The sequence below is a fragment of the Pristiophorus japonicus genome, chromosome 3, assembly GCF_044704955.1.
Source record: "Pristiophorus japonicus isolate sPriJap1 chromosome 3, sPriJap1.hap1, whole genome shotgun sequence".
Lineage (NCBI taxonomy): Eukaryota > Metazoa > Chordata > Chondrichthyes > Pristiophoridae > Pristiophorus > Pristiophorus japonicus.
The window spans coordinates 322,413,971-322,440,831 of record NC_091979.1 but is presented as its reverse complement, the minus strand read 5'-3'; the positions used below and the strand labels follow the sequence as shown (position 1 = coordinate 322,440,831).

The following is a 26,861-nucleotide window of genomic DNA, read 5'->3' as shown; positions in this document are numbered from 1 at the left end:
TCATTCCCTTTCCACTTGGGCTGTGTCTTAGAGTGTGCTTTGACCTTTTGGATGTAGTAATCCTACCCGCGCCGTCCAGAATGACTTTTAACAAAGGAGCCGTCGCCAATGGCTTTCCATCTGAGGACTTAAACCCTGGCCTAGCCCACATTGCTAAATACTCTGTACAGGAGTTACAAGTGAACATGGAGTCCAAACATATTGTATAGGGAGTTGGGAATTCGTTAGGGTGTGTGACTACATACGCTACCGCTGCTAGCTCAGCCTGCTGCGCACTTAAAGTGTTGGGGAGTTTTACGGCTTTTTCTATCCCTGCCTCAGGATCGTAAATCCTACAGCCTGTATTTCTCTCTCCTTTTATCACTGAACTAGACCCATCTACATAGATGTCCCTGCCTGGCGGGTGTTCCCCTGCTCGGAATCCCACACCTACATCCCACACTCCTTCCACTAAGCACACATGAGCTGCCCCCCGGGTAAACCAGGTTCGGGGCCAGCTTTGGTTCTCCCGGCCTCTCAACCTTCAGGTCTAACTGAGTAAGCAACAATGTCCAGCGGGCAATCCTGTTACTGCTCACGGTCCCATCTTCCATTCTACCGTCCAGTAACATTTGTGTCGGGGTGTGACAAGTCAGTAAAGTTATTGTAGCTAACCCTGTGAGTGACCGAAAATGCTTTACTGCCCAAAAAGTTGCTAACAGGTGTCCCTCGCAATTCGAAAAGCTCTTTTCTACTTTGGTGAGAACCCGGAGGCATAGGCCACCGGTCTCAGCTTGCCGTGTCGCTCCTGGAGTAACACTGCACTCAAACTGTCCCCAGTAGCTGCTACCTCCAGACTAAAGTCCTGGTCCCCATTTGCTGCTCCCAACGCTGCTGCTGTCTGGAACACCTTTTTTTAACCGAACGAACGTTTCCTGACAACTCTCACTCCATTCCTTTCCCAAGAAGCCTCAACAAAGGAGCTGCCATGCTGCATATCCCTCGATAAATTCCCTGCAGTAACCCGTTTATTCCCAGGAAAGATCTTATCCCAGACATGTCCTTCGGAACGGGTAGCCCCTGGACTGCCTTTCTCTTCGCTCCATCTATAGCTCTCTCTCCTGCTGTAATGGTCAAGCCTAGAAACTGCACCTCCTCTTGGCCGACTTGAGCTTTCTTGGGATTTACTTTAAAACCTGCTTCTTTTAACAAATGCAGTAACTCACTCAAGTGGTCCTCCGCACTTTCGGAGAATAACCAGGTTGTCCACATATTGGACCAACCAATCTGGCTGACTAAAACCTTTTAATGCCTCGGCCATACTTTGGTGGAAGGTCGAGGTACTATTGTGAAACCCTTGTTGAAGACATGTCCACGTGTATTGCTGACCCTTAAAAGTAAAGGCAAAGTTATACTGGTCCTCCCGTCTCAGGGGAATGGACCAAAACCCATTTGAAATGTCCAGCATGGTGAAAGCTGTATCGGCTGCAGGGATACTCCCTATCAAATCGGCTACCACTGCTACCGTGGGTGCACAGGCTGGAATATTTTTATTCAGAACTCGGTAATCTACCGTATCCCCCCATGAATTATCGGGCTTCTTTACTGGCCATAGGGGTGAACTTACATGTGTGGCTATGGTCCTCAACACACCTTGATCCACCAGGGAATTTATTGTAGTTTCCAAACCCTTTTCTGCTTCCCGGGGAAAATTATACTGTTTCTGGGGCTGTGTCATCGGATCCCCGTCTATCTTCACCTCTACCCCAGTTACTCTCCCGCAATCGTGCTTGTGCGTGGCAAATGCATCCACATTCTCACGTACATACCCTTGATACCTGGCCGGAATGTTATCGACTAATCTTTCTAAGTCATAACTCCCTTTCAGCTTCAGCGTGCAGGTGCTGCCTTTGTCTGCACTGTCCCTGGGAATCACTACGATCTCTCTCATCCTATCTGCATCAACTGCCCCCCGTAGACAATTGTTTTTCATACCCACTATGGCATGGTGTGCCAACATGTAGTCGGCCCCGAGAACTCCCGAACCGGGCTGTTCCCACTTCATTAAAATGCACTCCCAATTTGTTATGTTAGGGCCTAACTCTTATGGTTAAGGGTTTCCACACTGCCCCAGCCTGCTCATTACCCGTAAAACCAGCCAGTGTAAATGGGACTCCGCTCGACCACGGGGAAGTGGTCGGATTCGGTGAGTGGACCACCGTGCTAGAGGCTCCTGTATCTACCAGTTACCTTCCCCTAACAGCTTCCACCTTTACATCCACACATGGCCTGCCCCCCACTCATCGTAGATGAGCAGACACAAGTACACTGGCTGGGCGCACAGTCACAGTGGGGGTGTCGACGTATTGGGTCCCTTTTCACCCACTGCTGCGTCCAGCTTTCCTCCACCCGTGCCCATAATCTGCTGTAATGCAGCCACTAGTACCTGCACTGGGTCGTTGGCTACCTTCTTCTGGCTTTTTCCTGCCTCAGCACCCTCGTAACCTGGCTTCCCTCCTCTCCAGAGCCTACAATCCTTGCTCCTGTGTCCCACCTTCTCACAGTTACAACACTCGCCTTTAGATCGACCCGCATTACCTCCCTCGTCGTCTCCATTCTCTCTTTTGCCTAACCTCTCCTTTTACTTTGTGCACCTTCCCTTTTAGTTTCTTCTCCTCCTCCCCTTGCCTGGACTTAAAAGCTAGCGTTAATCTTCTCAGCAACCCTGCCTCTGTATTCTGGAGATAGTCTGGGTCAAACCATGCTTCGCCCTTTGCTCTGAGCCGTGGTAAACTGTTAGCCATTACGGTGCTCAGCCAATGGTTCCTGCGTTCCCCTATTAACCCTGCCCGAACCAGATTTCCTCCAGTGGTCCTTAAATAAGTCGGCCACAGACTATCTGCAAACGTAACGGGTGATTCATTTACTTGTTGCCTAGTCTGTTCTACCTGCCAGAACGGACTACCCTGACTGTACCCTAGCGCTGCTATGATTTCCTCCTTTAAGCCCTGTGGGGTTCCCCCACCTAACTTGGTGGCTGTCGACAAGCTCTGATAAAGCTTCCCCTCCAGCGAGAGCAGTGGTAGCTTCACTTTCTCCCCCTCACTGCAGTTATTTATACCCCCTTATCTGCTCTATATTAGCAAAATAAACAGAGGCATCTCCTCCTTGTTTTAACATTACTACACCCGTCAGCATCTCCTGCAGCTGAAACGACGTGTATGGGATCACATAGTCGCTCTGTAATGGTGCTGGACCACCATTTGGCGGGGGTGGGCCGAATTTCTGCTGTCTCAAAGGATACATCGGTTTCGGGGGTCCCGGTGCCTCGGCAGCTGGCCGATGCTCGCTACACTCGGGCCCCTCGTCTGACTCTTTCCCCTCTGGATCCCAACCTTCCTCGTCTGTTCCAGGTGCCATGAGGACAAACCATCCCTTTGGCCCCATCTAACTCTGCTGTTAAGCTGGCAGATCTTTTCCTTACAAGGTGCGTGATCTGCTCGCTCGTAACCCTGTTTCTGTGCTAACTGGTAGGCTATCTTGATTTTCCTGAGCTGTTCCTCTGCCTCTTTCTCTTTGTTCGATGTAGGTCTGCTGCTGCTTTCTACACTCGGTCACCTAGCACTGTAAATACTCCAGTGATTCCGCACCGTTTCTTCCCTCATACCTCGGTCCTGCCTTTCTTTCTCGAAACTGCCTACCTCCCTTTAACTATTTTTCCAGCTTTCCTACCCTTTCCCTTAACAGTTGTGCCTTGGAAACCGCCTTCTCTTTTGAGCCTTTGTGGTTACTACTGACTGTCCACTCTGCTCCTTTTTCCTGCGGATCCCCAGAGTGCAGCATTTCCCGTGCCCATGGTTCTGAAATGTCCAATTTGTTGCATACATACGCAGCTATCGTAGCCTCCATGGACTTCCTACAACTGCTCTTAGCTGCGGGCTCTACTGTGTTTTGCTGCGGTGAGTCCTCTGGCTGAGAAAGTTTTACCGACTACCTTGGTCTCCCCGAGACCAGCTCTCACTGGCCTGCAGTTCCTGTTACTCAGGCTTCTCTCTTTGGCTACCCAAGTCGACCCGAGACTACTCCGGCCTGTCAGAGTCTTTCTCTCCTAGTCGCCCTTGGCCTCCCAGCGACCCGTTTCGCAGACTACCTGCGACTAATTTTTGGCTTCTCTCGGTGACTACCGCAACCGGATTACTCCAGCCTGTCCAAGACTGTTTCCTTCCTCTGGCTGCCCTGGCCGTCCGTGAGATTACCCCTGGCCTCCGAGACCCCTTCTTGCAGACTACCCGCGACTACTTTGCCCTGTGGCTACCCTAGTCAGCCGGAGTTCTTCAGCCAACCTAGTCGCCCTCGAGATACCCATGGTCTCTCTTAGACCCCCTGCAATTTCTTTTCTCCATGGCTACCTTAGTCGACCCGATACTACTTCTGCCCGTCAGTTTCTCTCCTGGTCCCCTAGCCGCCCTCGATAAGATCCTTTTGGTCTTTCTCAAACCCCTGCGCAGACTATCTGCGACTTCTTTCGGTGGCTAGTCTAGTCAGCCCGAGACTACGCCGGCTTGTTTCTCTCCTGGCTGCCCTAGAGAAGTTCCTTTTCGACTACCTTAAACTTAACCAAGCCTCCCTTGGGCTTCTTGCCCTGGTTTTGTGTCCATGATCCTACTCACAATGCGGAGGTCCTGCCGCCGGTCGCCAATTCTTTAGGGCGTGTTTGTTTTACATTCGCTCTTGATTCTTTGACTTCGGGACTTATAGGGGAAAAGGACACGTGGCACAAAATTTAGGCTAAACCCAGTGTCAGTCTTATGCAGAAAAACAACAGAACTAGACTTCTAAGAGAAATCGACTGAAGACATACAATCACCCTTCCTGGTTGTAGCTATTGTAAGTTCGCGGTCGTTAGTTCTGTGACCAGTTGGTTATTCTTCTGGCCATTCTCTGCAGCGTTGTTCCTTCTGTGGACATTCCATACCTCGCTTCTGTACCACGCTTCCGTTTCCCCGCCGAACGATGATGGAGGGTTTATCTGTACCCTTCTTCTACGTCTGTCTTCTGAGCTGCTTCTAGCTCGCATATTTATATCCACATTATGACTGATCTCCCACCAGTGTGGTTTCTGATAATGTGTTTGCATCGATACGTTGTTTCGTGATGATCCTGGTTGATTGACTGCAATAATGGACTCTACTCTTCCCAGTTTACACACACAGTCTGCGAGGCTCAAAATGACTCCCCATCTTAACACCTCGTTCCCCAAAAATGTGCACCTGGGGTGATTCCTTTGTTGTCCGGTCTTCTTGCAGACTTGGTGTCACCAGCGAGCGTGTTTCCCCCCTGGCCAATCAAGTTGAGGGCCTCATCAGTTAACTTATGAAAATGTAACACCTCCATTGTTGTTATGCCTAAAGTCAGTCTGGTCCCTGACCACAGAATGTCCTTAATTAGGGTGAGTCACCACCTGCCCTCAGGCTGCTGCCCTTTTGCTCTCATTGTCCAGTTAATTCCAAAAGCTTGTATTAAATTCCAAAAGTTTGTATTAATCAATTTTTAGTTCATGGTCTCCTTCTGAGTTTTTCTGAAAATTTGTAACCTTACACTTGTGTGGCTGAGTGTCAAATTATTTGCATCATAATACTCCTGTGAGGTGCCTTGGGATGTTTCACTATGTGCTATATAAATACAAGTTTTTGTTGAAATACCAGTTACTATTCAACTTGATTGGGTGGATTTCTTTTAACATTAAATTACATGACAGGGTACAACTAGAGACAATTTAAACTGGGAAAGTAGCTAATTAATTTTGACCCAAGAGCCCCCGCCCCACCATTATTTAATGAGAAACCTCTGAAGGATCAAAGATTATTAGCACAGAACACTAGCTTGAAACGACTTAAGTCAATCAAGCAGTATTGATTAGATGAAATGCCAAAGCTGTGAAGGACAACCAGCGTGTTTGAAAACTGTGGCAAAGAAATGGTGAATTAAGAAGTGATTAGGTGCTGCCAAACTTGGGTTTTAAAAGGAAGACAGAATCAAGGAGATCCACTATTTTGATATAGCAGAAAACTGTGATGAGTCTTGATTTAAATACAGCAAGGATGTATGATATATTTGCAACTTAGAGATAAAATTCAAAGAAGCATTGACCACAGCAGTGCAAATAAAGTAGACACACAAAAGATTCCGAGGGTGTGAAAATGAGAAAGAAAATAAAATGCCACCTGTACAACAAGGTAAAATTTAAACTGATTCCTGATATCTTTTAGAACCAATTCAGATAGACCTACCCGACATAAAATGAACCTTACATTTGGGATTGTTTTTAAAATTCAAGCTTCCCGCTTACTAAAAGCAGCCCATTCAAATGAATTTTATGCTCTGCAACAATCACGTAACACAGAAGTATACAATGAAATAAAATTTAATGAGTTATTGGAAATGTGGAATGTGGTAGAACTTTCTGGTGCAAGACAGTTTTAATTGATAGGTTCCACTTACTACACAATGATCCTGTAAAACTGCATTAGAAATATTACTTGAAATGCAATGCAAGTTACAAGTCCTTGTCAAAATACTGGAAATTTGTCGATATATGTCATCATGACCGGAGAGGACTATTTCTTTCATGCAATTAAAACAGCAAGTCGAAACTATATATAATATATACATATATAATCAATCATGGGTCTTTATTTCACCGTGCCATATTGAATATGAGTGGCCAACTTCATATACTATGATGTTCTGAATGGTATGACAACTCGTTAATATAGCTACTTCATAGCAGGACTTGCACAGCCGAGGTACTTTTTGCTTTGTTTTTCAAAGGCTCCATGGTGATACCTTCAGTAGACCAAGACTTGATTACAGGTTACCTAAATTTGTAATGTGCCACTGCCCTTGCAAGTCTACATTTTGAGAACAGTACATTCATATTACAGAAACAGTGTAAATAAGTTACTGAGCTAATACAAAATCATTCTTATTTACAATTGTTTTACAATGAGAACATGTCATGGTACTTTTATGTGAAGCAGCATGCAACTTTTTGTAGATTCTATGGAGATTGAGTGTCAAGATATGCCATGGTAGTACAAAAGAAATCAGTATTCAGATACATCAATAAAATTATTTCAAGTAACTGCACAAGTTTACGAAGAGCAAATTGAAATGGTTTCTACTAAAGTGCTGAAATATAGGAAGGCAAATTTGTAGAAAGTTATTTATTTTGTACAGTATTTAAAGCCATGTGGGTTACACAATTAAAATAGTTTCAGTTTAAAAAAAATCAATGATGTAATGTTTTTACCTACAAAACTAATAGATATGTAAAGTTGGAGTGTGTTGGATCTGTTTCTTGGCATCCTGTATAAATATCAAATCTTGTCATGTACACACGTCTATCAATCAGTTGGGTTTTCTGGCTTCACAATCTGATAAGTTATCAAGTATTCTGGGTAAGCCTGGCAGGAGCAGAAAATAAAAACAAAAACGGAAATCAATTTTAAAGGTCTGTTCAAAAAATTTTAATTTCATTATTATAACAGTCCCAAGTGTTTCTCAACATTTTGAAACTCTTATTAAATAGGTGCCACAAGATCAAACACATGCAGGAACAAAATAAAGGGATCCAGGAATCCTAAGTACACACAAACACAAATTTTAAAAGCCTGCCAGGAGTGGGGAAAACAAGTTTATGAATTTATAATTAAAATAAAAGCCTGTACTGTAAAGAAAAATGTACTTTGATATAATATACCTTCAGCAAGACTACAGATAAGCATTAATCTGGGAAAGAAAATCACACATTTTAATTTTTACTAAACTCACTTGATTATATAGGCTCAGTTTCCATAAGGATGCCTTGTGGGAGTTCTGGCATCACATACAAATATATGTATTGAAAACACGTCAAAAAAGTCTGAAGCGTTAGCAAAGCAAAATGGAGAAAGACTCTTTTTTAGGATCAGAGCTACATAGTTGTGATGTTCTGCATTAACTGTTTTCCATTTGCTTTTCATTTCTGCTTGCTTCATAAACGATTTACGTGTTTGAATCAAGCTTAATTTCCTTTCCCACCTCACACCCAAATGAAATATCGAAGTAAAATAAAGCTAGCTGTGAAAATAATTTCTACGGTATCAGCTCGAGAAGTACATATAACAAAAATACAGAATATATTTCTTAAAACACACCTGTTCACCTCTGTAAATGACATACTCCGCCAATGCTAATCCATTCACGCTGGGCCGGCCAGTAACAGAATGATGACCAGGGGGAGCATGAGCCATTTTCATTGCACTGAACTGCAAAAATGATTTGCCTAGTGTAACACGACAGAACACCATTTGCCTGTTAAATACAAGGGGATGGGAGGAGAATGAAACACAAAACCACCAATTATAAGTAGCTATAAGTAGATACAATACTCAGAACTAATTTCCGTGGACTTGAGTGCATTTAATGCACAAAGTATGAAATTCACTCGAGCTGGCTATTTTACGACCACTTGTGCAATCAAGTTAAAACAGTAGATAATTTGGATACAGAGGACCAGAGTCATAGATCGTGCTTCACTGTTGTGATTTTTAATGGGCAAGAATTATTCACCAAATGGGATATAATATTTCAGAAAGTTTAACTTTGGAAAAAATATGTATTGCAAAGTATCGGCAGCCAAGTTATTTACCCTTCAATATTTGAGAAGTTAAGTGGCCAGCATGCTTTTCTTGTCCCCTTGATCAAAAAGTTAACACATGAAGGAATCGTGAATGCAACCCATCGCAACACTTTGTGGCATGGTGTCTTTGTATGCAAACACTTTGTGCCAGTTACAGAAGTGCTTGAAATTATACTAGTTACAAATCAAGTCTTGATTCAATATGATCTATCCTTGAAGGGCAAAAGAATTCAAATCACTAATGGAATCAGGATACCAAAATCAAACAGCATTTTAAAACTCTGAATAAACAGCACATCTCCCACATCAACTCCCCCCAGTAACTGATAACACATTTAGGGGGCAAAATTCCCCAGCGCTCCGTTTGGGGACGGTAACAGAGTTGGAGCGGGACTTCTGGGAGTGCTGGCAGGCTGAACCACGCAACATAGAAACATAAAAAAATAGGTGCAGGAGCAGGCCATTCCAGCTTGCACCGCCATTCAATATCATGGCTGATCATACAACTTCAGTACCCCATTCCTGCTTTCTCTCCATACCCCCTGATCCCTTTAGCCGTAAGGGCCATATCTAACTCCCTTTTGAATATGTCCAACAAACTGGCCTCAACAACTTTCTGTGGTAGAGAATTCCACAGGTTCATAACTCACTGGGTGAAAAAGTTTCTCATCTCAGTCCTATATGGCTTATCCCTTATCTTTACTGTGACCCCTGGTTCTGGTCTTCCCCAACATTGGGAACATTGTTCCTGCATCTAACCTGTCCAATCCCGTCAGAATTTTATAAGTTTCTATGAGATCCCCTCTCATTCTTCTAAATTCCAGTGAGTATAAGCCTAGCCGATCTAGTCGGTCCTCATATGTCAGTCCTGCCATCCCGGGAATCAGTCTGGTGAACCTTCGCTGCACTCCCTCAATAGCAAGAATGTCCTTCCTCAGATTAGGAGACCAAAATTGCACACAATACTCAAGGTGTGGTCTCACCAAGGCCCTGTACAACTGCAGTAAGATCTCCCTGCACGTATACTCAAATTCCCTTGTTCTGAAGGGCAGCATGCCATTTGCTTTCTTTACTGCCTGTTGTAGCTGTCTGCCTACCTTCAATGACTGATGTACCATGACACCCAGGTCTTGCTGTACCTTCCCTTTTACTAATCTGTCACCATTCAGATAACAATCTGCTTTCCTGTTTTGCCACCAAAGTGGATAACCTCACATTTATCCACATTATACTGCATCTGCCATGCATTTGCCCATTCACCTAACCTGTCCAAGTCACCCTTCAGCCTCTTAGCATCCTCCTCACAGCTCACACTGCCACCCAGCTTAGTGTCATCTGCAAACTTGGAGATATTACATTCAATTCCTTCGTCTAAATCATTAATGTATATTGTAAATAGCTGGGGTCCCAGCACTGAACCTTGCGGCACCCCACTAGTCACTGTCTGCCATTCTGAAAACGATCCGTTAATTCCCACAACAGCAAAGAAGAACGGGCCGATGGGTGAGTCAGCCGAAAAAGAAATGGTGGCGTGTGACACAGCACCCCCCCGCCCGCAGAGGTTGGCTTGCTCTGCATACGGCAGTTTCGCAAGGCGCTGGCCAATTCCTGCCGCGGGTGTTGAGGGTTCGCTGCGCATGGTGATGTCATCGCCGGTTGCACGGTGGCCCGGGGCGCTGCCCCCCCCAGTTTTGCGTCCTGCTAGTGTCCCCTGGAGGTGCTAACGGGAGATGCAGAACAGGGCAATTTCAGCCCCTTAGTACACTTCAGCTTTGTGCAAGAGTGTACTCGGGCTATTTAAAGGAAAATGAACAAACGCAGAGAATGGATCTTACCTATGACAAATGTAACAGGACCTATCTTTATGTATGGGACAACCAGTGCCACCACCTATTCCATAAACATACTGGTTACTTTTGGACGAATTTTCAGCAAAATATATGCCAGCTCCAAACATTCCTCCAATGTAAGCGTGCCTTTCATCAAAACCTTTGTGAATTATAGCATTTACAAAGGGGGAACCTAGGAAGAGGAAAAGAATAACATTTACAATACAGATCAAAAACTATTATTGTAAACGCCCCACTAATTGGGCAATTATACTATGGACCTTCTCCTCATGGCTATCTTTCAAAGCCATATGAAATCTGTGGTACAGTAATGATATGCAGATTCTTTAACAGAAAAAGAACCAGAAGCAATGCATGGTGTGTCAGTAGCTGTAGTGTTATATAGTATGGACGGTTACAAAAGTACAAAAAGTTAATGTATAGCAAAACATATTTATTTGCAGGTTATATCACATTACAGCCAAGTCTAGAAATTACTGTTAGTGCACTGAACTATACTAGTCAGGAATTAACTATGGGTAACTAAAAGCCTGCCAGTTTGCACAATATTTTGCTGGTTTCACCTTGTAGGCTATTTTAACAATACGGTGGGCCAGGCAATGAAAAGGGGGAAGCGCTATTCTTCTTAAATCATGGTAGAAGAAAGGTAAACACAGATGTTTACTGAGCAAAGTGAGGGAAGAAAAGGTTAATGGCTTGGTGCTGAAGTAAAGGACATCGGAATACATTTTATGATTGGTCCCCCTGCCACTTCAGAAGTGCCTAGTGTACGAGGCAGGGAAGGTCATAGAAGGCATGCATCACCAGTCACCCACTGTCATCCTTGATTTGGCTGACTCGTATGGAATGCACGAGGTCGTCTAGGGTTACCAGAATCCTAGAAGGCTGTCAGAATCCAAGCAGCCAGTCAGTACACCTAGGGTCAGAAATTGGTCAATACGCAAGGACCGCCCATTTCTTGGCGGTATGTCGTTTCACACTGCTGGCATACTGCTGAGACTGAAGAGGACAAAATTGGTCAAAATATTTTCAGTGGTATGTCAGCGGTCTGCATCGGGCAGTATGCATCTTAGTAATCGATCCAGATCGACTTTCTGTTCGATGGGCAGTGCATGGAACTGCACATGCGCAAATTCCCCCCCCCACTTTCTTTTGCACAAGCATTTTGCCTATATGTGCAGTGAGTTGAAGAGGAGAGAGTGAGAAGGAGCAGCAAGGTAGTCGACGGGTAGTAAGTTTAAAAATACATAGCACAGTGGAAATATATTGCTAACAACTAATAATTCTTCATTTTGAAGACATGATGAGATATTTAACAAACCAAAATTCATACCAGTAAAAAGATTATGGCAATGTTAAAAAATACATCAAAGCGCAGGGACATCGAGAAGGAGGGGAGGTTGAGGGTATCTGCCTTCGATGAAACGGAGTTACCTGCCCTTCTGGAGCACATAACAGAGAGGTACTCTGAGCTAACCAAGGGTGGTCGTGGAAAGCCCCCCCTCCAAAGGAGTACAACTGAGTATGGGACGAGATTGGGGAGGTTGTGTCCTCTAAAAGTACGATGGTACACACTGGGGAAAGGTGCCGTATGAGGTGGAACGACCTGGTGAGGGTAGCAAGAGTAAATAATTATTTTATTTATGCCCCCCCCCCCATGTGCTATGTACCGTGTAAATGTAGGTTCAGTGTCACACAGATTATGTTATTTATCTTAAGGTTACGGCAATGTATTTGTGCTTTTCAGACAATGACAAGAGAATCAATGCAGTGCTTTTTGTGTGTGTGTGTGTGTGTGTGTGTGTGTGTGTGTGTGTGTGCGCGCGCGAGATGTTAAATGGATTGAAGATTTTTACTTTACTTTCTGCAGAAGACGACATCTGCAATAGCAGCCGATCAGCGTCGCACGGGGGGAGGACCCACAACCCAGGAGCCTCTTACTGGTGCCCTGTCCTTGGTTGGGGATAGCAGCAGTACCACCACTGGCATTAATGCTGACCCACTCTCACGACAGTAAGTTGAATAAAATGCAGTCTCCGTGTTGTGGTCCTCTCATGTCATGTAATGTAACTGTAATGTTGGCCTGATGTAATGCAAGTTTATTGCACTGTATTGTTGGCCTCTGATGTACTGGAATGTTTGGGGCATGTAATGCAATGCATATATGTATTGTCTGTCTGCAATATGTAATGCAGTACTATAGCAGTGGTGGACATTTAAGTAAGACTGCGATAAGTCACTGTACTATGTACTAATGTAACCCTGACCCCTTCCCTGGTGCCAAGCTTTTTTCAAATGTTGTTTTGTACTTCGACTCGGATGATTCAGACCACACAGCGACACAGACGACAGACCCACTGCCTCCACCTCTGGCGTCACCCAGCCCTCTCCTGACGAGGAAGACGAAGAGGAACAGGAACAGTCGCTGATCCGGCAGCCAGTGGAGGTGGAGCTGGGGGTGGAGATGGAGATGGAGCAAGATACACCAGCTCCATGTGGGACAGCTGGAACAACCTCCAGCACAGAGTCTGTATTCAGAGGATTCCCCATGGCTCCTCTGATTCTGGTGGGCCAAGCCGTCCACGGCAAGGCACCCCCAGTGTTGCAGCGACGGAGGTTGGTGCAGGAAAGGTCGGTTGCTGTAGGCGTGTACCAGGACATGGTACGCCTGTCACAGGCCAGTGTCGACATAGGTTGAGAGCTGCTCAAGGCCATGACTATAATAGCCACAAACATCGCGGCTCTATCAGAGCCGCAGTCAGAGGAAAGTTTGCGCATGATCACCGCAATGGAGCGAACTGTCGACGCTGTCGAAGCCATGAGGCAACCGAAGGGATCGGGACATGGCGCGGAACCACCCCCCCGCCAAAGTAGTCAGGTCGACAGCACCTGAGAGTGGGGAGCTGACATCATCACCCAGCCCTGAAGCCGTGCCTTCCACATCGCAAGCTGCTCCTGAGGCCCCGGTTATTGCGCCTGCAATGTCTGACCCCCCCGCACCAACGACAGCAACGGCACTTGGGATGCGGTGCTACACACTGGCTTGGTATCAATACGGGGAGGTCCATGCCCACGGGCACTGGGAAAGGGAAGGGCGGTAGTAAGAGTCCCAAGAGTGGTGTAGCATGCAGGCGTAGACGGGGCAGAGGGCGTGGGCGGGGAAAGTAAAGGGTCTTTTTGTTGTAATTGAAGTTTTATTTGTAAAAGTTTATTAAAGTTGTTGTTAAAGTTGTTATTAAAGTTATAAGTTTTACAAAGTTTTAAAATTGTTGTATATTTTTTACATTTTTAGATCAACGCTTGAATTGAATTTAAGCACTCTCATAGTATCAAACTTTTCCCCAAAGATCCTTTACAGGTAAGGCTACTCCTCCTCCTCCATCATTCTGTGACCTCTTCCATTACCCTTACAACTATGCTCAATAAACTTTCTCACATTTGGTTCCTCCATTAAACTGGTTGTCAGCAATACCGGTTGAGATAATACAGACCACATTCTTTTTAAATCTCCGCAATATTTTTCAATGAAAAAAATATAACTAAAATGCCTTATCTTAATAAGTTACTCAGTAATAGTAAATATACCTTTCCAATCAAAATCGCACTGTAAAATCACACTTCACCTCAGAGATACAGAGGTGCTGCTTTAACTGACAGTTCCTGATTTCCAAAATAGCGATTGGTGCACTCCGCCCATTCACCATCGTGTAAAACCACCTTTGCCAGGACGGTATACAGCTCCGGTGGTATGTCGGCAGTATGCAATGAAAATCGGACTTTCTGGACGGTATGCGGGCAGTCATACTGCTCGGCGGTATGTCAATGATGAATATTCCACCGAGCGGTATGTAGGTGTTTTTTGACCCAAATCGCATTTTTGGGCGCTATGTCGACCAATTTCAGCCCCCCAAATCTTTCAACAGAATGTCCTAGAAGTGCTTGGTTAGACATCAATATATAAAACAAAAAAACCCTTACATTTCTGTAACTCTTTCCACGACCTTGTGGCGTTCAAAGTGCTTCACAGACAAATAAGTATTTGTGAAGTGTTGTAATATAGGAAACGTGGCAGCCAATTTTCACTCAGCAAGTCCCACAAGCAGCAATTAAATAAATGACCAAATCATCTGCTTTTTTAAGTATTAGTTGAGGAATAAATATTGGCCAGGATACTGGGAGAACTCCCCTGCACTTCTTTTAATAGCACCGTGGTATATTTTATGTCCACCTGAGGGGGCAGACAGGACCTCAATTTAATGTCTCATCGAAAAGATGGCACCTCAACAGTTTGGCATTTCCTCAGTACTGCAATGAAATGTCTGCCTAGATTATGGCTCTTAATTTGTAGTTGGTATGACAGTATAGTCTCAGGTACGCCGTCACACCGCCTTTGAAACTGCCCTCAACTTCGTCATTTGGCGCATCCGGAAATCCCGAAGTTGTGGTCTGTCAATGACCGCTCCGAAACTGGCTGCATTGTGCCGCAAAGCTGGCAGGGAGTAAAATCACAAACTAACGAAACCTTTGGCTCTTCTGCAACAAGTTGCTGTTAAATTCACCACTAAAAGTTAGGCCCAAAGGGATTAGGTGTAACTGGGGTTTTAACATCGGATTGACTGCTAAACAAATGTTAAGGGCCTAGAAAACTAATTGTAATTTTGTGCAGTGTGAAATTTGTCCATTTTTATAAAAATTAAGACATTTTTCAAAATATGTACAAATTTTTTAAAGTTTGTGCATTTTTATTTCAGGTTTGCCTTTTCCCCCATGTGGAAACCCCAAGTTTTCTTTTGCTCTCTCTAACCATTCTAAAAATTTTAAATTTGAACGGCTTACCCACTTCTTTGTTTGCTGTTAGAATTCTGCCTTTTGATTGGCTGCGTAGACAGCCTGTTGACACCACAGCACTTCGCACAAGGGGAACCCCCATCAAGTCCCGTTGAATTGAATTCAAGATCGGAAAACCCAAAGTTCTCGACAGAGGGATTGCGAAATCCCTGAGAGAGCGTACTTCGGAGCCAGTAGCGAATGCCTTTGCTTTGCTGCTGGCCACAAAATTTGGGCTTATATGTTCAAGTCTCTGGAGTGGGGCTTGAACCCATGGACATCTGACAGAGAGACAAAAGTGCTACCACTAAGTAAAGGGGAGCATCAAGAGGCAACATAGTGTCAACTACCAACATTCACATACCTCATAACAGAGAAAATAAATACACTATACATGATTCAGTTCCAATCTGGAACGCCATGGAGAGGGGGCTCAGTGCATGTCAAGCAAAAATCAGAGAAAGAGTGGCAAAGAATTATAGTATTATCTTAAACTTATTATACTATGGACCATCAGCTGTATAGGGTCCTATGGCTTCTGCTGAATGCGATTTGATGCAGACTGCAAGTCAGTGGATGCTACAGGTGATCAGCCATAATTTTCTATATTCAATTCTCTGTCAAACCTACAATACTTGTGCATCAAATGGGAAAAGGTTTCTACGGTAAGTTTCCATTTGTAGTGGGTCCAGAATACTTTTTTCTCGGAGACCAATTTTCAGATTTTGAAGTACTGCTGACAAGCTATTTACAAGTCACTTGGAACAATCCAAGTGCCTCAAGAAATCAAACAACATAGAAAAACTATTAAACCATAACTTGCTGTGAAGGCCACATAGTAGTAGGTATAATTTAAAAACCTAGTTTTCAGCATCAAACAACACAGGCTTTAGGTTGAAGCAAGCAGCAACACTGATTCAACACATGCATTAACTGAAGAATGTGACTTAGGAAATAGAGAACTCGCTTAAGTTTGAGTATAGGTACTAATGTGTAAGGAAAAGTGGAAAAAAACGATATTAAAAAATTAGAAGAGCATGCAAATAGGATGTTTACTGACACAATTTGCATCTTTTTCAACCATTTCTTTCTCTCTCCACAGATAGTGCTAGACCTGCTTAGTATTTCCAAAATGTTGTTTTTATTTCACATTTCCAGCATTCGCAGTATTTTGCTTTTACAATACCAAAAATTTGTTCCATTGTGCAGAATGACAGTATAATTGCTTTCATGTAGAAAAAGAGAGATATGAATTCAGACCAAATCATGGGCCAATGGAGGTTGCATGACATAACTGCCGAATAAAAACTATATAGAGAGATGGTGTCTCATAAATTTCCATATTTAAATGATGACCTATTGATTTTCATGTGGAGAACTAGAAAGAGAAAATAATGTGTTTGGGGTACAGAAATCATTTTTCAGAGGAAAACTACAGGGAGAAAGGAGAACATAAAAATTCTCATTCCAAGTTAAATATACTTCACGGGCTTCCAGTTCTTGTTGCTTACCATGAAATAGCATTCTTTCATTTGAATGGTTGTGATTTTCTTCAGACACTTCTTTTCTTCGGTGTGTATATCTCTCCCAGAGTCTTTTATTACATACCCTTTGAATCTGAAATCATTTTCTGGTGAGTTATTGATTCCATTTTAATAGTGAAAACTAAAAGCAGAAAAAACTACAACTAGCAATGCAGTACCTTCAAAAAATTGTATTTATTAAAGAGTCCTCCAGCGTGGCCACCATCTCGGTGCTCTCTCACGGTACTCTGCATCTGAAATATGTTCATAGTGATTAAGTGTATAACCAGAGAAGGCACTGTAAGTAAGTGTCACATTAAAAAATGCATGATCACCTCTTCCTCTACAGATTGGAACTCCTTATCCTCTGGTAACAAATCAATCAGAATTGTACCACTGCTGGAAGTGTTTAAAGTTAGATATGGGTTGATGCCTAAATTTTAAAGAAAATGAATCAATTACTTCTGATGTTTTGAGTGCTTGCCGCTTGCCTCCAAATTGCATTCCTTTTATTACAGTCTACTCCTCTTAATTCAATGTTACATAACTCAAATTATCTTATTACATTTTTGCACCAAATTCCCAATGTGCTGCATTATTTACGATGCTTATTTCAAATTATTGGATAACTCCAATTTCTTTGCAAAAAAACTGACTGAATTATCATGGTTAGACTGTATCTGTAGATTTTGTTCCAACCTTTTTAAGAGATTAGATTGACCAACAATGTGTATATTACATATCATAAGACAACAAACAGATTATGCAAGTTGGGGGGGGGGGGGGGGGGGGAAAGAGCGTAAAAAGAGTTAACATTTGGCATCAAGTGTTGAGAATTTTCTGCGCAAATTTTACCGTTGCCCTATTTTTAAAAGCAGATATACATCAATGACAAAAAAACCCACAAAGCATCAACAGCTAAACATTGAACCGAACTAATAAATTTGAGAGATGGAGGTAAAGACAATGTTTTTAATGTGTTTGCACATAAACAATTTTTTTTGTAAATGCATCAATCCACAAACAATTGTCTGTTCTGGATATTAAAAATAGAAGTATTTAATTATAAGACCTTTAGGAAAATTAACAGCCCAAGGTCATGCTTACTGGGGAGTTACAACCATTTATGTATATCCTAGTTTTTTTTGCTTACATTATGTAAACCTCAACTGGCTTGAGTTCCATTAATGACCAAAGTAAGAGCATTTCTATAATAAAATATACTGGTCTATAAACAAACGCTTCACCTTGCTGTCCAGCTATTAGTCGCTCAACTCCTTTGATGATTTTATGTCGATGGCCGTAAGCATTTATTCCAATTTCTTTTAGTTCTTTATGTCCCATTTCAACCAATACATCTAATGTGATCTGCAAAAGATTGAGAATCACAAACACTTATCAGCAAGTTGTGTTAAAAGCTAAAGCTATCAATATGGTAGCAGTTAAAGACAGAACCGTCCAAAAGAACACAATCATAAATTAACCAATTGCAAAAAAGAACAAACTGATTAGAATGCATAACAGTCAGTTAGAAGGCAAAAATTAAACTTTTGGAGGTGGGACATGGTTTCAAATCTAACACTGCAAATGAAATGAAGCTTTCCTCTCTGATGGCTGGTAAAGTATAAAAATTAAATATCCGCAGTTTCATGTCAGTTGCCTTTGAAAGCGTAAAATAAACAGGCTCTGTGAGGTTAACACAATCTGCACTAACACAGCAATCTTACTCAGGCGTACCCATACAACGAACATGGTAGAAAATGAAAATGCTACTTTGCTGGAGTGAGGTTGAGATACAGACACATTGATCAGATTACTGCAGGCAGGATTTGTATTTCATTGAGCTTGGGCCATATCTGACCCACTTACTATGTATAATAAAGTGGAAGTGTACACCACTCCCAACCTTACACAGAAAAAAAATTATTCACAAAAGGGAAAAAATGGATTCAAAGGAGAATGAAAAAATGCAGACTGCTATAAATCTACCTGTTCTCTTTCGAAAATGTCACACAGATGTTCCAGGCCCAAATTCCTCAAAAACTGATTAATAGTCATATCTATTCCTGGAGCTGTAACAGAGGGAAAATAAATCAGCCAATGATAAATGTCAACATAACTACTGTAGCAGCACCTTCACAAATATTTACATCGTACCCTCGATGTAGAATGTTGTTAACATTAAGCATTGCATGCAAATTCCTGACAGCTTTGGAAAGTCAGTTTGCTTTTGGAGCAACCACATCTCATACCATTTACATTAGAAAAGAGATACACATTTCCAATGTTTATGATTTATAACACCTCCCCAACAATACAAAAATGTGCAATTTAAAAATTACATTTCTAGCTTCTTTGAAGGAGAAACGTTTGGGTGGGAGAATGATGGCCTTTTAATACCAAGAATGAAGAGAGTTATTTAAAAAAAAAATTGAAGTTGTATGCCCCAGAGATATCAGTTTTATTCAAATCAGTCATTTTCCTTTCAACAGATGTTCATCATTTTGGATTTCAACTCACACCTGTAGCCATTCCAAATGCATTTTCCTGGGAGAAATGTTAATTTATTTTTCAATATGGGTGAGTATGTACTCTAATGCAAGTACTTCTTTTTTTTCTAAAAAAAATCAATACCCGTTAACAGAAATCTTTGACTATAAAAGGGATTAAAAGTTTGCACGTGGAAAAAATAAATCAGTCTTAATATTTACATACTTCAGTACGTTTTGGCAACAGGGAGTACCATTTAATGATATCACATACTATAATTAACATGAAATATGTCATAACGACATAGGAAACCTGGATAATGGGAGCGTTAAATTCTCACCAAACAAGAAATCAAAGCAGTTCTTGCACTTTAAAAAGTTGGTATCATGGTATTCAAAACAGACCTGGGATATTGTATGTCCACAAATGGCAGCATTAAGTAGCTTTTAAAGTTCAAACATGACCCAGCTCCACAGAGGAAATTACCAACATGTCACACAAGGCTCTAGTCCTCTCAACCTGTCCAGAGTCTCTAAATTGTCAGACTGCTTGTTATCCGACATCCTGTACTGGATGAGCAGAAATTTTCTCCAATTAAATATCGTGAAGACCAAAGCTTTTGTTTTCGAACCCCGCCACAAACTCTGTTCTCTAGCCACCGACTCCATCCCTCTCTCCAACACCTGTCTGAGGCCGAGCCACATTGTTCGCAACCTTGGTGATATATTTGATCCTGAAATTAGCTTCGGACCACAAACCTGCAGCATAAAACCACCTATTTCCACCTCCGTAACATTGCCCGTCTGCCCTTGCCTCAGCTCATCCGCTGCTGAAACCCTCATCCATGACTGGAATATTCCAATTGATCTCCAACGTTCTATCCTTACGTAAACCTGAGGTCATCCAAAACTTGACTGCCCGCGTCTTAACTTGCACCAGGTCCCGTTCACTCATCATCCCTGTGCTCACTGACCTAATTGGCACCCAGTTAAGCAACGCCTCAATTTCAAAATTCTCATCCTTGTTTTCAAGTCCCTCCATGGTCTCGCCCCTTCCTATCTCTAATCTCCACCAGCTCCCGCCCACACCTTCCTCCCCACCCCAGGATATTTGTGCTCCTCTAATTCTGCCCTTTTGAGCAGCCCTGATTCTAATTGCTCAACTATTGGTGGCCATGCCTTCTCTTACCGCCTCTCTTTCCTCCTTTAAGATGCTTCTTAAAGCCTATCTCTTTGACAAAGCTTTTGGTCATCTGCCCTAATTTCTCATGTGGCTCGGAGTCAAATTTTTGTTGTGTCTTATAATACTCCTGTGAAGCGTTTTGGGATGTTTTGCTACGTTAAAGGTGCTATACAAATACAAACTGCTGTTGTTACTGTTATCCATTACTTAAAATGAAGTTTGCTAACATTAAAACTCCTTTACCTTCTTTATTCTCTAAACTAGCGATTCCTTCTGCTCCACACAAGCTGCCGCTGGAAGCCAGTTCAGAGAAACTAGTCGCAAGATTGTCTAGACTACTTGCACCAGACAGATTTGCTGGCGTTGATGGAACAGAGGGCAATGAAAGGGCTGCAGATCCTGCCGTTTGGGATGCATTGATGACAACAGGCTTGTAGCAAGATGGCAATGCAGAAGGAGGCATTGCAGCAATCAGCAAGGCTCGGACATCATCTGCCTGTGTACAGATGGTTTAAAAAAAATGCATTACTTCAAACTATTGTTCAATTAAAATGACACATTTTCTCAACATAAAGCTCAGACTTTAATAAAATTAGTGAATGAGAGGGCACTGTTCTCATTAACCAGACTTTCAGAAAAATATTAACACATTTAATAAGAACACTGGAGAAAGCCATTTTACCATCAAGAAAAAAGTTGTTCAGGAATTGGCCCTATTTCTACCAATATCTGGTTACTGCAAAAAAAGCCATACCTTATAAAATGTTATACATTAAAAATATTTTTTTTTGCTTTATAATGTTACATCAGAAACTTTTTTTAATGTTTGGTCTAGAGAAAACAGATAATGGCTACCATAAAATTGCTTAAATGAAACAGTAAACCCTGATATTCTTAAATACAAAGATAATTTATTTAAAAATTGTCTCATCCTCAAAGAATCATGTTGCAATAGATTTCTAAGATTAGTAAAAAGAAATTATTATTATTGACACCTTGGAAACCAATCATGTGAATTAACACTTTCATGCAGTTGCAGTTAGCCATGAAAAATAAAATGTAAAAATACACTTGGCCTCATCCAATAACAATAAAAATAATTACACAACTGCATATCATGTAATTATTTTCATTTTTTTGTCAATTTTTTAATATAAATGACAATTTAAAAAGGTCACATCACATGAACTCTAATATATGTGTTATGTATAATAATTTTATTTTAATAGAATACCTACAGTGACTAGGTCTAACGGTGTTTGCCCTTCCTGGTTTTTCATAGTGGGGTCAGCTCCATGCGCTAGCAATAGCGCACACAGTTGTGTCCGCCCTTTCTGGGCTGCTTCATGAAGGGGAGTAAAAGCCCATTTGTCTGTTGCATTTACGCAAGTATTATACTTTATCAACAATGCTGCTACATCCACATGCTGGAACCAAAAAAATAAAAATAATTTACATGTCAATTACTGTGTTGTTCAAAATGAAATAAAACAAATACAGTGCATGCCAGATAATGGGCGTTCACACTGTCTACAGCAGACAATAGTATATATCACAGAACGGTCTGGAATTCAGTACACAAAGCCAAAAGACGAAACTGTAACAAGTTTAGTCTAATTGGTTTCCATCCAGACATTTCCCCTTCTTCTCCAAAGGTTTGGTACTATGATAAAAGGGGCATAATGTGTTAATTTTCTTTCAATAAACCAATTAAAAAAAAAAATCATAGCAACATTTGCATAAAAGAAAAATATCTGGATCATGCATGGCTTATTAACATGCTGAAATTTGGATTGTGATGTTTTGAGAATAGAAATGCCCTATGACTCACTGAAGGTGTAGTGGTCATTGTCTTCAAACTAAGCTCTGTGCATAACTTAAATAATGATTTGACCCAGGATTGCCCATAGGAAAGGTTTTCAGGGTGCCAGTCTTGAAAAACATATGCACCTTACCTAATCATGCCCATGAGCTATAAAGTAGCCCCATTCACTCATTCTACTTTCAACTAATGGTTATTACGATCAAATTTACCAAAGAATAATTAAATGAACAATGCGAGAAGAGCTATTTCTGAAAGTGCTGCAATGAGACGAAGGAGATTCCAAGTGACCAAAAAGATGGTGAACTTTACTCACCTAGCTTTAATCGCTTACTGTGCCACTATTTTTAAGCAATCAGATTGAGCCTTGGTGGAGCAACTAATGAACCGCTTCCTTATCAAATTATGCCTGTTGTTGACAGCGGGATATTAAATTGCTCCTTGGTTTCTGACCAGGTCAGCTCCAGACAGTGAAAACATACAATTGATGATAGAGTCTCAAACTGGAGTTTGCCTCTTATTTCTATTCAACATTTAATAGTTCAAATGGTTGAAGGATACATCCAATTGATTAACATACTACAAACATCGTCACAGTTCCAAATTCATGTGCGTCAAGTGTCAACATCTTGCTACGGTTTTTAAGGTTGGTGCATAATTGTCTATGTTTGCTGACAAATCCACATTGGATTTGAACTTTTGCGCTGCATGCCCTCTCATCTGGGGTCACTGCACATGCTCCATAAATCTCTCTTGTACTACATGAAACATATGTGCATACACAGCAGCTCAATCATAGGAACAGGAGTAGGCCAATAAGCACCTTGCACCTGTTCGGCCATTTAATTAGATAATAGCTAATCTGCATCTTAACTCCATCGACCCACCGTGGTTCCCCAACCCTCAATATCCTTGCCTAACAAAAATCTAGCCCTTTTTTTTTTTGCAATTTTCAATTGACCCACCCTCAGCAGCTTTTTGGGAGAGTACTCCAGATTTCCACTACCTTTTGTGGGAAGAAATACTCTGACATTATCCCTGAATTTTCAGGTTATGTCCCCCTTGCCTTGGACACTACACTATCAAATCCATTAAATCATCTTAAACACTTCAATGAGATCACCCAATAATCTATACTCAAGGAATACAATCCTAGTCTATGCAACCTGTCTTTGTAATTTAACCTGTTTAGCCCCGATATCATTCTGGTGCACCCCTTCAGAGATCAATAAACCCTTCCTGAGATGCGGTGCCCAGAACTGAATGCAATACTCCAGAGTTCTGTACAACTGTAACATAACTTCAACCCTCCTTGAGATAAAGGCCAACATTCCATTAGCCTTTTCAATTCTTTTTTGGACCATCCACCAGCTTTGAGTGATTTCTGTACTTGGATCTCAAAATCTCTCTGCTCATCCACAGTTCCTAGCTTGTTACCACTTAGAAAATACTCTGATCTGTCTTTTAGGTGCAAAGTGAATGACCCCACACGTTCCCACATTGAACTCCATCTGCCACAGTTTTGCCCACTCACTTAATCAATCAATGTCTCGTTGCAACTTTTTGCTCTTATCTACACTAGTTACAGAGCCACCTAACTTAATGTCGTCGGCAAACTTAGATATACGACTCTCTATTCTTTCATCCAAGTCATTTATAAATATAATCACATCCTTCTAATATACCCATAATCCCTACGTTTTGTCTCTTACCTCCTAACCCATTCCCTATCCAAACCAATAGGTCATCTCCAATTCCATGCGCTTTCATTTTTATTAAGTCTCTTATGTGGAACCTTGTCAAATACTTTTTGGAAGTCCATATAAATAACACCCATAGACACTCCCTTATCTACCGTGTTAGCTATTTCTCCAAAAATTTAACTCGGTTCATTAGATATGATTTACCTGTTACAATTCCTTGCTGGCTTTCTCTGATCAGCTTATATTTATTCAAATGCTCAGGTCACTCTGTCCCTAATAACAGATTCTAGTAACTTCCCCACAACTGATGTTGGAATAATAGGTCCATCATTTCCTAGTTAATCTCTCTTAACCTTCTTAAATGCAGGAGTGACATTGACTAGGCGTCTCCCTATTGATGAGTCATGATGAAAGTGCACCTGATGGAATGTTAGTTCTTTCAATCCTCATGGGATGAGGAAGGATAGAAGAGGGAAGATATACAGTAGAGATCGATCATGCAATTTGCACTGAAGAGGAAGTGACATCAAATGTTCCAAGAGGAGATGTGGAGTAGAGTTCTAAGAAAGACGTGCGTTTATATAGCGCCTTTCACGAACATCGGACGTCCCAAAGCGCTTTACAGCCAATTAGACACTTTTGAAGTGGAGTCACGGTTGTAATATGGGGAACGCGGCAGCCAACCTGCGCATAGCAAACTCCCACAAACAGCAATGTGATAATGACCAGATAATTTTTTTTTTTTGTTATGTTGATTGAAGGCCAGGACACCGTGGATAACTCATCTGCTTTTCTTCAAAATAGTGCCACGTCCGCCTGAAGGGGCAGATGGGGCCTCGGTTTAATGTCTCATCCGAAAAACGGCACCTCCAATAGTGCAGCTATCCCTTGGCACAGCACTGGAATGCCGGACTAGATTTTTTTAATGCGCTCAAGTTCCTGGAGTAGGACTTGAACCCACAATCTTCTGACTCAGAGGCGAGTGTGCTACCCACTGAGCCACAGCTGATACTAGTTGAGATGCAGAATATTCTGAAGAGTGATGTAAAATACATACATTAGGGAGGTATTAAAACTGTCAACATTTGAGTGCTGCTTTATGGGAATATGTAATGATGATAATGCAATAATATAAATAGGCTGTCAGCTTGCTTATAAAATTATTGGAAGAGACACGTGTATTTTCATTCCATTAAGATTGCTGTAAAGAGAACAGTGACAGGAACATTCCAATTGCCTTGCAGCTGCCTCTTCTGAAGCTGATGAATCAGATTCTGCTCGAGTTGCACGTCCTTGGTGCTTGACTGCAGTTGTGATTTCTAACAGAGGATGGATCCCAGTGAGTCCAAAAACAACCAAAGAGTCTCGCTGACATCAGTTGCTCCGAAAGCGACTCTTTGGATTGTTGTGGTACATATAATCAGATCCTTTGAAGACCCTCTGAGTAATCAGAGATATGCTGTCTTTTCCTTTAATGAGGAATCTGTAGGGCTTTGAGATTCTGGAGCATCAGAAAGCTCAGAGAAACGTATCTACAATGGTTTCATTATTTGCTGTAAGATTTAGTGCCTTATATGGCCCCCATGAAGAAGCTGAAAATTATGGGAGTGCATGATCAAATCTTGACTTTTATCTGACATGTAGTCCAGCTCCAAGATCCATACAAGAGTAAATGGGACACTCACTGAACCTCTCTCTTGAAAGAGAAATAAGGCAAGACTGAATTTGATGGGTAACAGTGGACAATGTCCTCAATGTAGTACTGGATGGCATTGCTAATTGTTATTGTGTTCTTTGATAGAAAACACTTGAATTGCCCTGATGCGCCAGTGAACCTTATAGGAATGTAAGTTATATTCTTCGCAGCAATCTTAGACTTGAAATTTACCTGCGATTGCTTCAACAATTTTATAAGCAAGCCTGCAGCCTATTTACACTACTACACAATGTAGCTGTGATACATGCATGTGTAGGCCTGCTGTGTGACACAATGCCCCGATTTTGCGGTTTCTGCTGAATGAACAATGCTCGCTGTTCATTACACTAAACGCAATGAACTTGCAGTGATTAGAAATCCAAAACAGAGATCTGGGACTTGTGTGAAGGTATCTCCTTAACCACTCAGATTGAAGAATCATCACTGGGACTTGCTGAGTGTGAATGAGGAAGTATAAGTTAGAATAGTGAATTCAATGCCAAATCATGTACAGGAAGCGAAATAAAAAGGAAAAAAAGATGGCATTGAGAGAGAGAGAGAGAGAGAGAGGAGAGAGAGAGACAGAGACAGAGAGAAGAGACAGGAAGAAAAAGAAATGTATTTTAATTTTAAAAATCACCAGCAATAACTAAAATCTGAAGGAGAGTCCACGCTTGTAAAAAAGTTAATCAGTGTCAGAGAGGTTGTTTGGCAGTACTGTTGACACACCATTAAAAATTTACTTACACTCGAATGGACATGCTTTAAACATTTTCTGCCATGTTTAGTGAATATCTATCATGCAAGTACCCCAACTTCACGTCCTCCATGTATTTGAATGCAGAGTCTCTCAGCGAGACACTGGAATAGCAAAGCTTCTGGAGGAGCAGGGCAACTCGGACAGCAACTTCATGATTTGCGTGTTTAACTGCGCATATGCGGTCGCCGGAAGTTGCTGTCTGATTTACTCTTCAATAATGGCGAGCGCTGATAGCCTCACCCTTTATTTTTACCGCAAAATCCGTGCCCATGTCTTTTACTGGCACAAAAGTCAATCATCATTTGTGACAAACATTTGTATCCTTCCAGGATAAGTATTTTTTGGC

At 41.9% G+C, this 26,861-nt stretch overlaps 1 protein-coding gene across 8 annotated transcripts in view; it reads right to left on the bottom strand.

Moving 5' to 3' along the window:
- Positions 1-6,400: 6,400 nt before the first annotated feature.
- LOC139260387 (poly [ADP-ribose] polymerase tankyrase-2) overlaps positions 6,401-26,861 on the bottom strand; it is a 77,937-nt gene continuing 57,476 nt past the window's right edge. For 4 of the 8 annotated variants that reach the window (XM_070876948.1, XM_070876949.1, XM_070876951.1 and 1 more), the window contains 10 exons: positions 21,773-21,961; positions 20,778-21,030; positions 18,852-18,934; positions 18,110-18,230; positions 17,198-17,295; positions 17,042-17,116; positions 16,851-16,956; positions 10,498-10,684; positions 8,178-8,334; positions 6,401-7,445 (listed from right to left, as the gene is read on the bottom strand). In XM_070876948.1, coding sequence (XP_070733049.1) covers positions 7,386-7,445; positions 8,178-8,334; positions 10,498-10,684; positions 16,851-16,956; positions 17,042-17,116; positions 17,198-17,295; positions 18,110-18,230; positions 18,852-18,934; positions 20,778-21,030; positions 21,773-21,961 — 1,329 coding nt within the window. In that variant the 3' untranslated portion in view covers positions 6,401-7,385. Of the gene's footprint in view, positions 7,446-8,177; positions 8,335-10,497; positions 10,685-16,850; positions 16,957-17,041; positions 17,117-17,197; positions 17,296-18,109; positions 18,231-18,851; positions 18,935-20,777; positions 21,031-21,772; positions 21,962-26,861 lie in introns of those variants that run through there. The other 4 variants (XM_070876950.1, XM_070876952.1, XM_070876955.1 and 1 more) reach the window with 4 other exon arrangements.